Raw genomic sequence first — 10,981 nt, forward strand, 5'->3', positions numbered from 1 at the left:
AGGGGAACCGGCCAGGCAGAGACGGTAAGGGCGGTTCGTTGCTCCAGAGCCTTTCCGTTCACCTTCACACTCCTGGGCCAGACTACACTCAATCATTTGACCCACTGAAGAGATGAGTCCTCAGTAAAGACTTAAAAGTTGAGACCAAGTCTGCGTCTCTCATATGGGTAGGCAGACCATTCCATAAAAATTTGAGCTCTATAGGAGAAAGCCCTGCCTCCAGCTGTTTGCTTAGAAATTCTAGGGACAATAAGGAGGCCTGCGTCTTGTGACCGTAGCGTAAGTGTAGGTATGTACGGCAGGACCAAATCGGAAAGAGGGGTAGGAGCAAGCCCATGTAATGTTTTATAGGTTAGCAGTAAAACCTTGAAATTAGCCCTTGCCTTAACAGGAAGCCAGTGTAGGGAGCCTAGCACTGGAGTAATATGATAACAATTTTGGGTTCAAGTCAGGATTCTAGCAGCCGTATTTAGCACTAACTGAAGTTTATTTTGTGCTTTATACAGGTAGCAGGAAAGTAGAGCATTGCAGTAGTCTAACCTAGAAGTAACAAAAGCATGGATTACTTTTTCTGCATCATTTTTGGACAGAATGTTTCTGATTTTTGCAATGTTACGTAGATGGAAATAAGCTGTCCTTGAAACAGTCTTGATATGTTCGTCAAAAGAGAGATCAGGGTCCAGAGTAACGCCTAGGTCCTTCACAGTTTTATTTGAGACGACTTTACAACCATCAAGATTAATTGTCAGATTCAACAGAAGATCTCTTTGTTTCTTGGGACCTAGAACAAGCATCTCTGTTTTGTCTGAGTTTAAAAGTAGAAAGTTTGCAGCCATCCACTTCCTTATGTCTGAAACATAGGCTTCTAGTGAGGGCAATTTTGGGGCTTCACCATGTTTCATTGAAATGTACAGCTGTGTGTCATCCTCATAGCAGTGAAAGTTAACATTATGCTTTCGAATGACATCCCCAAGAGGTAAAATATATAGTGAAAACAATAGTGGTCCCAAAACGGAACATTGAGGAACACCGAAATGTACAGGTGATTTGTCAGAGGACAAACCATTCACAGAGACAAACTGACATCTTTCCGACAGATAAGATCTAAACCAGGCCAGAACTTGTATGTGTAGACCAATTTGGGTTTCCAATCTCTCCAAAAGAACGTGGTGATCGATGGTATCAAAGGCAACACTAAGGTCTAGGAGCACGAGGACAGATGCAGAGCCTCGGTCTGCACCATTTAAAGGTAATTTACCACCTTCACAAGTGCAGTCTCAGTGCTTTGATGGGGTCTAAAACCAGACTAAAGCATTTTGTATACATTGTTTGTCTTGTCAACAGCTTTCTAAAATTGAGAGGAATGGAAGATTCGATATAGGCCGATAGTTTTTTATATTTTCTGGGTCAAAGTTTGGCTTTTTCAAGAGAGGCTTTATTACTGCCACTTTTAGTGAGTTTGGTACGCATCCGGTGGATAGAGAGCCGTTTATTATGTTCAACATAGGAAGGCTGAGCACAGGAAGCAGCTCTTTCAGTAGTTTAGTTGGAATAAGGTCCAGTAGGCAGCTTGAAGGTTTAGAGGCCATGATTATTTTCATCATTGTGTCAAGAGATATAGTACTAAAACACTTAAGTGTCTCTCTTGATCCTAAGTCCTGGCAGAGTTGTGCAGAGTCAGGACAGCTGAGCTTTGGAGGAATACGCAGATTTAAAGAGGAGTCCGTAATTTGCTTTCTAATGATCATGATCTTTTCTTCAAAGAAGTTCATGAATTTATTACTGCTGAAGTGAAAGCCATCCTCACTTGGGGAATGCTGCTTTTTAGTTAGCTTTGCGACAGGATCAAAATGAAATTTCGGCTTGTTCTTATTTTCCTCAATTAAGTTGGAAAAATAGAATGATCAAGCAGCAGTGAGGGCTCTTCGATACTGCACGGTACTGTCTTTCCAAGCTAGTCGGAAGACTTCCAGTTTGGTGTGGCGCCAGTTCCGTTCCAATTTTGTGGAAGCTTGCTTCAGAGCTCGTGTATTTTCTGTATACCAGGGAGCTAGTTTCTTATGACAAACGTTTGTAGTTTTTAGGGTTGCGACTACATCTAGGGTATTGCGCAAGGTTAAATTGAGTGTCTCAGTTAGGTGGTTAATTGATTTTTGACCTCTGACGTCCTTGGGTAGGCAGAGGGAGTCTGGAAGGGCATCAAGGAATCTTTGTGTTGTCTGAGAATTTATAGTACAACTTTTGATGCTCCTTAGTATATTGAGTTATGCCTTGGATGAGGTAATGTTTTGGTACTATGAAGTACCAGGAACGAGATTAGAACCTCGTTTTAGAGACCAAACTGAGCGATAATTTATAGCAAATGCAATCTGGCTAAGGGATACTCCTTTCTCAAGTAAAAGGCCCTTTGTGAAGTTTTCCTAAGATCTGTGGTTCGTCATGTAAGTTGAGAGGGGTATATCTTTGCTATAAATGATCTCAGTTGCCAATATGTTGGAACTCTCAACAATAGATAGATAGTGAATAGTTGAATAGATAGTGAATTGTTGAAAGTCACAGGGCTTTGGTATTATTAAAGATGAAGTTTAAGTATAACTCTGACTGGTGTGTGGTTTGTAACTCTCCTCATTTGGTAATACAGGAAATTGCCACGACAGCACTCATAATGCATTTGGGTCCCAAGGCTTTGTGATGACGAAATCTGACGCGAGCCACCGTTGCCGTGTGGCGCTCAACGAAGATGGCTGACGTCTTAACGAGTCAAGCAAATGTACAATTTGAGAGGAATGTGTTAATGTAGAGACAAACGCATTGACTGCACAATTGTGTAAGCTTGCCTTGCAATGCAGCTGAAGTAACATAGCTAGCTAACTATTTACTTGCTTATTGTGTCGGGTTAAAAATAACTATGTAGCCGATCTGGGTATGGACCCTAAAACGTAAAGTTCTGAACTAATATTCATACCAATCTATGAACCTCAAGTCTGAATGGCATTAATGAAGCCTAGAGTAGAATATAACTTTAATGTGCCAAGGATGCAAGTCCTATTTACATATGTACTGTAGTCTGTACATTGAATATATTCACCGATCATGTACTCTTCCTTGGCAAATAAAGGTGCGGTTCAGGTATGACTGAGACAGTCTTTTTCAGTCATATCAAACGCCATTATTTAAATGATGCGGTGTCTGCATGTATTACAATTATACACTTCAACAGTGTTTACTGCTCCTGGGATATCAATGATTACACATTGTAACTATACAATAGACTAAACATGATTGGTCTGTAATTCATATATACAGAGAGAGAAAAACCTATGCACATTTAACTCCATTAATCTGAGGACGGACACAGGATAGTATTTCAACCAGTGGAGAATGTGAAACGCTTTATTGAAAGAAGTGCATTTTAATTGTAATATTATAAATACAAGTTCAATCTTGGGCGGGTAGGTGGACTAGTAACCGGAAGGTTGCAAGATCGAATCCCCGAGCCGACAAGGTCTGTCCTTCTGCCCCTGAACAAGGCAGTTCTTAGGCCGTCATTCTTATCTGACTTGCCTAGTTAAAAAAAAAAAAAAAGTAGGCAAATCTGTACTTCAATGCACATATGGTGTGCATTAGAAGATGAGGTGGGGAGAGAGGTAAGAACAGCGGCAGATAGCATATGATTCATGAATGACAGTGCTACCCTAATATTCTCTCAGTTCATCACAATTGCGCTGTCGGGACTGGATTCCTCTCACATCAAAACATACCTGCAGACGAGAGAGCATGATTAAGCCTTGTTTTCTTTTGTCTAACACGGTCAGTCATCTTAAATCAGGAGGTGAAATGCAAAACTGACCTTGGATCTCAATGTAAAGCATCTCTTTAATAATACTTCCTGTTGACTCAACCAAGTGACATCTCACCTATGATCAGGCTGTGCCCTCTGTCAGCCAGTTCAGATGCGGGAGAGGTTCAACAAAACAGCTGATATAACCGAGAAGATTTAGGGGGAGAGGGATGACGTGAGTGGCTACAGAGTACTTTAAGCTGAAAAACAGACCCATGAGGACAAACAATAGAAGATAATGCCAATAGGTGTCTGCGTCACATACAGTATCCCCTTTCAAAGTGTACCTGAAACATTTAAATATAGAGGGCTGTGTTTCTCACCACTTGGTTATTGCAAGGCTAACCCATGACTTAGCAACAGATAGTCCAGTGAAAATGGCTGTAAATCTGCTCGCTCTCTGAAAGTAAAGAAAACAATAACTGAGATATGACAGTTCAATCTAAAGCAGCACATGTCATTTTTTGAGGATACGTCAATACAGCCCAGTGCTGCTTACCTGAGATGCCATCTTCGTAGGTGTCCGCTTTGACTTCCTTTTCTGTCGGGGAAAAAATAGCTGTCAGAACAATTATTTTTGATTTCGACAAAAAGACACAAATGTACCTTCATAGCATATAACAATTTGCCTGTGAATAACCACACCTTCATACAAACGTGCTACTGTATGCAGAATTCTTGATGCGCAACTGAAGACGCTGCCCTATCCTGCCAGCACGCCCACAAAGCGAGCCACTCCGGAGCAGAATGATGACACGTGGAAGAGGGAAAGGAATGATAGAGGAACAGCAATATGAACATTGTCTGGAAAAATGCATGGTTAAGGCCTTACAAATACTGTATACCAAACAAAGTTAATACCCCTCTACCACTTCTCTCTCCCAGATCCGGAATCCTCCTCATCAAAAAAGCTGACTAGCATAGCCTAGCCTAACGGGACAGGGATATCATATAATATAATTTTCATGAAATCACAAGTCCAATACAGTAAATGAAAGATAAACATCTTGTGAATCCAGCCATCATTTCCGATTTTTTAAATGTTTTACAGCGAAAACACAATATGTATTTCTATTAGCTAACCACAATAACCAAAGACTCAACCGCATATTTTCACCATGTTTCTACCGCATCGGTAGCTATCACAAAACCGACCAAATAGAGATATAATTAGTCACTAACCAAGAAACAACTTCATCAGATGACAGTCTTATAACATGTTATACAATACATTTATGTTTTGTTCGAAAAATATGCATATTTGAGGTATAAATCATAGTTTTATATACTCATCATAAAACATTTATGAAAAATACATGGTGTACATCAAATGAAAGATAAACATCTTGTGAATCCAGCCAATATTTCCGATTTTTTAAGTGTTTTACAGCGAAAACACAATATAGAATTATATTAGCTTACCACAATAGCTAAACACACAAATGCATTTATTCACTGCAAAAGGTAGCTATCGCAAAAACCAGCAAAAGATATAAAATTAATCACTAACCTTGAACAACTTCATCAGATGACAGTCTTATAACATCAGGTTATACAATACACTTATATTTTGTTCGAAAATGTGCTTATTTAGAGCTGCAAACCGTGGTTATACATTGTGAATATGTAGCAACATTTCCCCAGAATGTCCGGAGCTATTTTGGACACTCACCTAATCTGACCAAAGAACTCATCATAAACTTTACATAAAAATACTTGTTGTATGGCAAATGAAAGATACACTGGTTCTTAATGCAACCGGCGTGTTAGATTTAAAAAAATAACTTTACCATAACAAACAGCTTGCGTTATCGCGAGACAGCGCTCGCCAAAACGGTGGAGAATAGGAATCTACATTTTCCACAGAAATACGAAATAACATCAGAAATTGTTCTTACTTTTGCTGAGCTGCCATCAGAATCTTGTACAAGGAGTCCTTGGTCCAGAATAAATCGTTGTTTGGTTTTAGAATGTCCTTTTCTTCTGTCGAATTCGCGCCACAATGCTAGCCAATGTTGATAACGTTCCCATTTTCTCTCGACGCAAAGAACGGAAAACTCCAAAAGTCCCAATAAACGTTGAATAATCTGATAAAACTCGGTTGAAAAAAACAACTTTACGATGTTATTATCACATGTATCAAAAAAAATCAGAGCCGGAGATATTCGCTGTGTAAACCGAACGCTTATCAGAAGACAATATCAAGGTACTTCGCGCGCCTTGGTAGACAAAGGAAATTCCTGATCTGCCACTCCAAAAGCTCTTGTTCGACCTCAGATCAAGCTAGACACCCCATTCCACCTTCCACTGCCTGTTGACATCTAGTGGAAGGCGTATGAAGTGCATGCATATCGATAAATATAAGGCAATTGAATAGGCAGGCCCTGAAACAGAGCCTCGTTTTCAGATTTTTCACTTCCTACATGGAAGTTTGCTGCAAAATGAGTTCTGTTTTACTCACAGACATAATTCAAACAGTTTTAGAAACTTCTGAGTGTTTTCTAACCAATAGTAAAAATAATATGCATATTGTATGATCTAGAAAAAAGTACGAGGCCGTTTCATTTGGGCACGATTTTTTCCAAACAGCGCCCCCCTATTGACAAGAAGTTTAAGGAAGTGCACTTCAAAATTTTACATAAGATATATCCATGTAATTCTATGATGTCCAAATTTGTGGCTATTGATGATATCTGCATTTTCTGTGAAAAAACTAGGTGAGAATCTGTCTCACTTGTTCTTTGAATGTAAATTTGTGTCAGAATTTTGGGAAAACCTTGCAAAGTACTTATTTAACATTATGAACACTGCATATAATTTTAACATAAAATATATATGTTACTATTGCAATGATAACAAAACCACTGAAATTATTGTTAATTTTTTCATTCTTGTTGCCAAATACTTTATACACAAACAAAAAATCCAAAAATCTATACCAAAATTACACATTTTTCTGATTGAATTTAATTATCTTATTAAAACACTAAACCTAGTGAATAACAACAAGAATAACATCTTCATGAATCATTATAATAAGATATTTTCAGAGTGAATATAATTGCACTTAAATTGTTTATTTTTTGTATTTTATTTGTATTTATATTTTTTGTATGTTCGAGCATTGTTAATACCTGTGTTTGGTTTGCTAGACATGTTTGATGTAGCAATGTAAGTTGATTTTTGTATTATGAATAAAATATATTTATTTATATAATATAAAAAAGGAACAGCAATTTGTTGCAAGTTGGGCTAATAGCTGAACAATAGACTATTCAACCTTTACTAAAGAAAAGTCTAAAAACCGAGCTAGGTGTGACCAACTAGTGGTTAGTATCCACTACTACACCCTCTCTCACATGAACGCTAACATTACTGGTTTCAGTGGGAAAGATGGTAAATGGTTCAGACATTAATGGCAAATATGAAAAACTAAGATACCCAAGTTACCGGAGTCTACAATGGCAGACTGTTAATGTAGAGTAGGGATAGGGAGAAGTAACATTCAAGACTGAAGCAATTCCCCCCTCTAGTGGTAAACTTTATACTGTACCAGGTTATTACACACACTGATAATAGAAAAACATTGAGGACACATGCTCTTTCCATGACAGACTGACCAAGTGAAAGCTATGACCCCTTATTGATGTCACTTGTTGAATCCACTTCAATCAGTGTAGATGAAGGGGAGTTAAAGAAAGATTTTAAAACCTTGAGAGAATTGAGACATGGATTGTGTGTGTCATTCAGAGGGTGATTCGACAAGACAAAAGATTTAAGTGCCTTTGAACGGGGTATGGTAGTAGGTGCCAGGCGCACCGGGTTAAGTGTGTCAAGAACTGAAACACTGCTGTTTTTTTCATGCTCAACAGTTTCCCATGTGTATCAAGAATGGTCCACCACGCAAAGGACGTCCAGCCAACCTGACACAACATGGGCCAGCGTCCTTGTGGAACGCTTAGTGCAGCTTGTAGAGTCCATGCCCCGATGAATTGAGGCTGTTCTGAGGGAAAAAGGGTGTGCAACTCAATATTAGGAAGACGTTCCTAATGTTTTGTGCACTCAGTGTATGTAGTCCTACATGTTTTTAAATAGTACAGTATCACAAACCACAGTACAAAACCATATAAAAAGTGTGGGCCTGTAGTATCTGTAAATCAACTAAACATTGTTTTTTTATTTCCATATGCAGATAATAAAGCATCATTGTTCATGTAATAATCTAATATTAGCATTATACCTCTAGGAAGAGGAAATGGTCATAAAATCAAATAGATGAAAAGACGGAAACAAAAACGTTTTTGAACTACAACTTATTTTATTTAAAAATGTCAAATTCAGTGCAAAGTAATGTAGTGCATTGGTGTCTGGATCCCTCTTGGGTGGCAAAGTGTCACAAGAATCCTGTGGGGAGAGAAAACAAGAGAATACATTAAATTAATGGGTGTTAACTAATCAGGGATCAACAAAGCACTTCAAGTCCTTAATTCCTTCAAAAGAGAGAGAGAAGGAGAAAGGAGTATGGTCCCTGCAGTAGGACTACATGCTGGCCATGAGGTTCTCCAAGTGGTACTCCAGGAGGCTGGAGAGCTCCGTGACCAGAGACTCTGGGTTAAAGTACCAAGCCAGCTGCTGGCCAAACATGTCATCTAGCAGAGCCATCAGCCCGCCCTGAAGAGAACACCACACAACACATAGAAAATGGCTCTGAGTTACTAGCTTATCAAGAGGAGAGAAACAATTAGAAATACTCCCCCTAAAATGACATTGGAACCTGGTTAACCATGAATAAGGAAGTACACTAAGAATATGGAAGTAAACAGGAAGTAACCTCTTGACTCTTACATTGAGCAGCAGCAGGTATCTGTCAGCCTCTGGCTCCATGTTGGCAGCAGTGGGCAGGAAGGAGTACAGGAGAGCGTACAGACGCTCCACAAACCCACCGGGGTGCTAAAGGAAACAAAGGAGGAGAAAAGAGGAGAGAATAGAAGAGAAGAGGAATTTAAGTGAAACTACTAATAGATATCAAAACATGTACCAGTGAGATGCTACTTACCACCATCAGGGACTTCTGAGCTGTCATCATCCCAAACAGCACCAGCTCAAAAACGACATCTATCATGTTCACATGATGGATCTAGGACAAGAAAACACGTTTGGAGAAAATAAGAATGATTTCATATAGATCAGCTACTGTGATGTATAAAAGACATGCATGTGGAAGAACTCAGTGAGACTTGAAAGAGTTAATGAACTCACCTTTGCCTCAGCCAGCTCCCTCTCAATGTCATTCCGCTTGGAGGGGTCACTCAGGTAGTCCACAAAGTCGTTATAAGTACGGATGAACTTGGCCCCGTCCTATGACAAAGAAAAGAGCATCTTAGTGAACAGAACACATTTCCCCTCAGGGACGCTCTCTTTCCCTTGAAAGAGAATGAATTAGTGAGTTACCATGTGGTTGGCCTGAACCAGTGCGCCCAGGAGGACCTTTCCCGCCACAAACACATGGTTCCTGCTCAGGGTGGAACGAAGCAGGGTCTAGGGGAGAGGGAATAGTTAGGGTGAGGCATCTTCCTCTAGGAGACAGAACAAAATGTCACAGAGAGAAAAATAAAAGTGGGTCCACTCACAGGGAAGGCCTGGCGCAGGGAGACGAGCCTCAGGGCGATGTCCTCCACTCTCTTGGTGGTAAGGTAGAGGCTGTGATAGGGAGGGAATGGAGCATGTCAACCATTAGAGTCAATGGGGGATAACAGCATTATGACCACTATCCTTCAGCATCTGACAAGCCCAGACTACACAGACATTTAGAGGAACTCACTTTAGCAGAGGAACCTCCCTCTCCTCAGGCAGCAGGTCCTCCTCCCAACCCTACGACAACAAAACAAGCATTCAAAATCAGTGACCAATGCAATGACATAACAAACAATCGGTCAATGGAAGGATCTTAATGCTCCTAGTCAATAGTATGTGTGTGTAACGTCTGACCTTATAGCCGTTGTGGCCCTCAGGCTCTGGGTCAGTGAACTGCTGAGTGGTGGGCGTAGAGAAGGAGGCAGCCTCCGACCACGCTGAAGAGGAGAGAAGCACGTCCAGCCCCATGTGGAGAGTGGCGTACACCACTGAGACATCAGTCTGCTGCTCAAAACACACAACACACCTGTTTACCACACACACAATATTAGAAAACACACCAAATCTAATGCAAAAATGCCCAGTAATGTCTAGTCTATATACATAGGAAATCGTTTATTTACCTGGTAGCAGCCAAGCGTCACGTCCACAGACGTCTCGTGGCGGAGGTGAGACACATAGTGGGCCACCCTGCCAGCCACACGCTGACAGAGAGAGAATACATGTTAAGGCCAAATGGAATAAGTGAAGAAAAATCTAATTTAATACTATTTCAGTAGTATTTACGTCTTACCTGGATCCAAGTGATGGACTGCACTTTGGTGGCACAGTAGGGGATGCCCTTTGGACTAAGCCTGGCTGTCTCCTTGGAGATGGCCCACACCAGTTGAGTCTCCAGGCCTCTCACCCTACTAACGTGGTGCATCCTCACCACCACCTGCTGTTGAGATAAACAACAAGACAACATCAACAAAACCACTTCAGCAATCGCTGTGACACACTGACAATGTAGATTAGGAAGTTACAAAGACACATACCTGGGATCCCCCACGTATGTAGGTGATGATGGGGCTAATGAACTGTAAAGTTCTCCAAGCTTTAACAACCGGACCGGCATTGTTCTGCACATTACAATACATTCATGTTGGAAACTGTAAACATAGTAACCGTGATGTGACTGCGTGTGGGGGGTCTCTTACCCTGATCACAACAGGCCCACAGTACAGGGGGCTGAACCTAATGGAATCAACTGCCAATTGCCAGTGGCCTTCTAAAGCAGAAAGCAGACAAGAGATTTGTTTCATGTCAAAGAGACACAACTTGAATATCTGGGATATTTTTCAAACATAAAACCCCAAACTTTCAGAAAATTGTACCTCAAGGATAGTCTGCACATCTGGCACATCCTCAAGGATGATAGCAGCATTCTGGACATCAAGGAGGACTGGCAGCTGTGGAACATCTGGCACATCATCCAATGGCACATCCAACTGGACCTCATCCAGG

The 10,981-nt window shown here is 40.6% G+C and overlaps 1 protein-coding gene and 1 long non-coding RNA gene across 6 annotated transcripts; both read right to left on the reverse strand.

Moving 5' to 3' along the window:
- Positions 1 to 3,300: 3,300 nt before the first annotated feature.
- LOC129845686 (uncharacterized) lies at positions 3,301 to 5,088 on the reverse strand. Its single transcript, XR_008758067.1, has 4 exons — positions 4,487 to 5,088; positions 4,341 to 4,382; positions 3,918 to 4,241; positions 3,301 to 3,761 (listed from the first exon to the last, which is right to left on the reverse strand). It is a non-coding gene; the product is annotated as an uncharacterized LOC129845686 (long non-coding RNA).
- Positions 5,089 to 8,068: 2,980 nt separating this feature from the next.
- On the reverse strand, positions 8,069 to 10,975 carry LOC129845680 (uncharacterized). Of its 5 annotated transcripts, XM_055913554.1 has the most exons (12): positions 10,675 to 10,975; positions 10,513 to 10,596; positions 10,269 to 10,415; positions 10,099 to 10,179; positions 9,830 to 9,979; positions 9,663 to 9,712; positions 9,472 to 9,541; positions 9,293 to 9,379; positions 9,101 to 9,199; positions 8,898 to 8,978; positions 8,687 to 8,791; positions 8,069 to 8,245 (listed from the first exon to the last, which is right to left on the reverse strand). In XM_055913554.1, exons 1-12 carry the CDS (start codon positions 10,777 to 10,779, stop codon positions 8,084 to 8,086), a joined length of 1,221 nt encoding a protein of 406 aa, XP_055769529.1. In that variant the 5' UTR covers positions 10,780 to 10,975; the 3' UTR covers positions 8,069 to 8,083. The 5 variants fall into 5 exon arrangements, with proteins under 5 accessions (XP_055769529.1, XP_055769530.1, XP_055769528.1 ...); XM_055913555.1 differs by lacking the exon at positions 10,513 to 10,596 and having other exon boundaries at positions 8,154 to 8,791; positions 10,675 to 10,745; positions 10,852 to 10,975; XM_055913553.1 differs by having other exon boundaries at positions 8,154 to 8,791; positions 10,513 to 10,745; positions 10,852 to 10,975.
- Between the last annotated feature and the right edge of the window lie 6 nt (positions 10,976 to 10,981).

This window comes from Salvelinus fontinalis, unplaced genomic scaffold, assembly GCF_029448725.1.
Source record: "Salvelinus fontinalis isolate EN_2023a unplaced genomic scaffold, ASM2944872v1 scaffold_0337, whole genome shotgun sequence".
Classification (NCBI taxonomy): Eukaryota; Metazoa; Chordata; class Actinopteri; order Salmoniformes; family Salmonidae; genus Salvelinus; species Salvelinus fontinalis.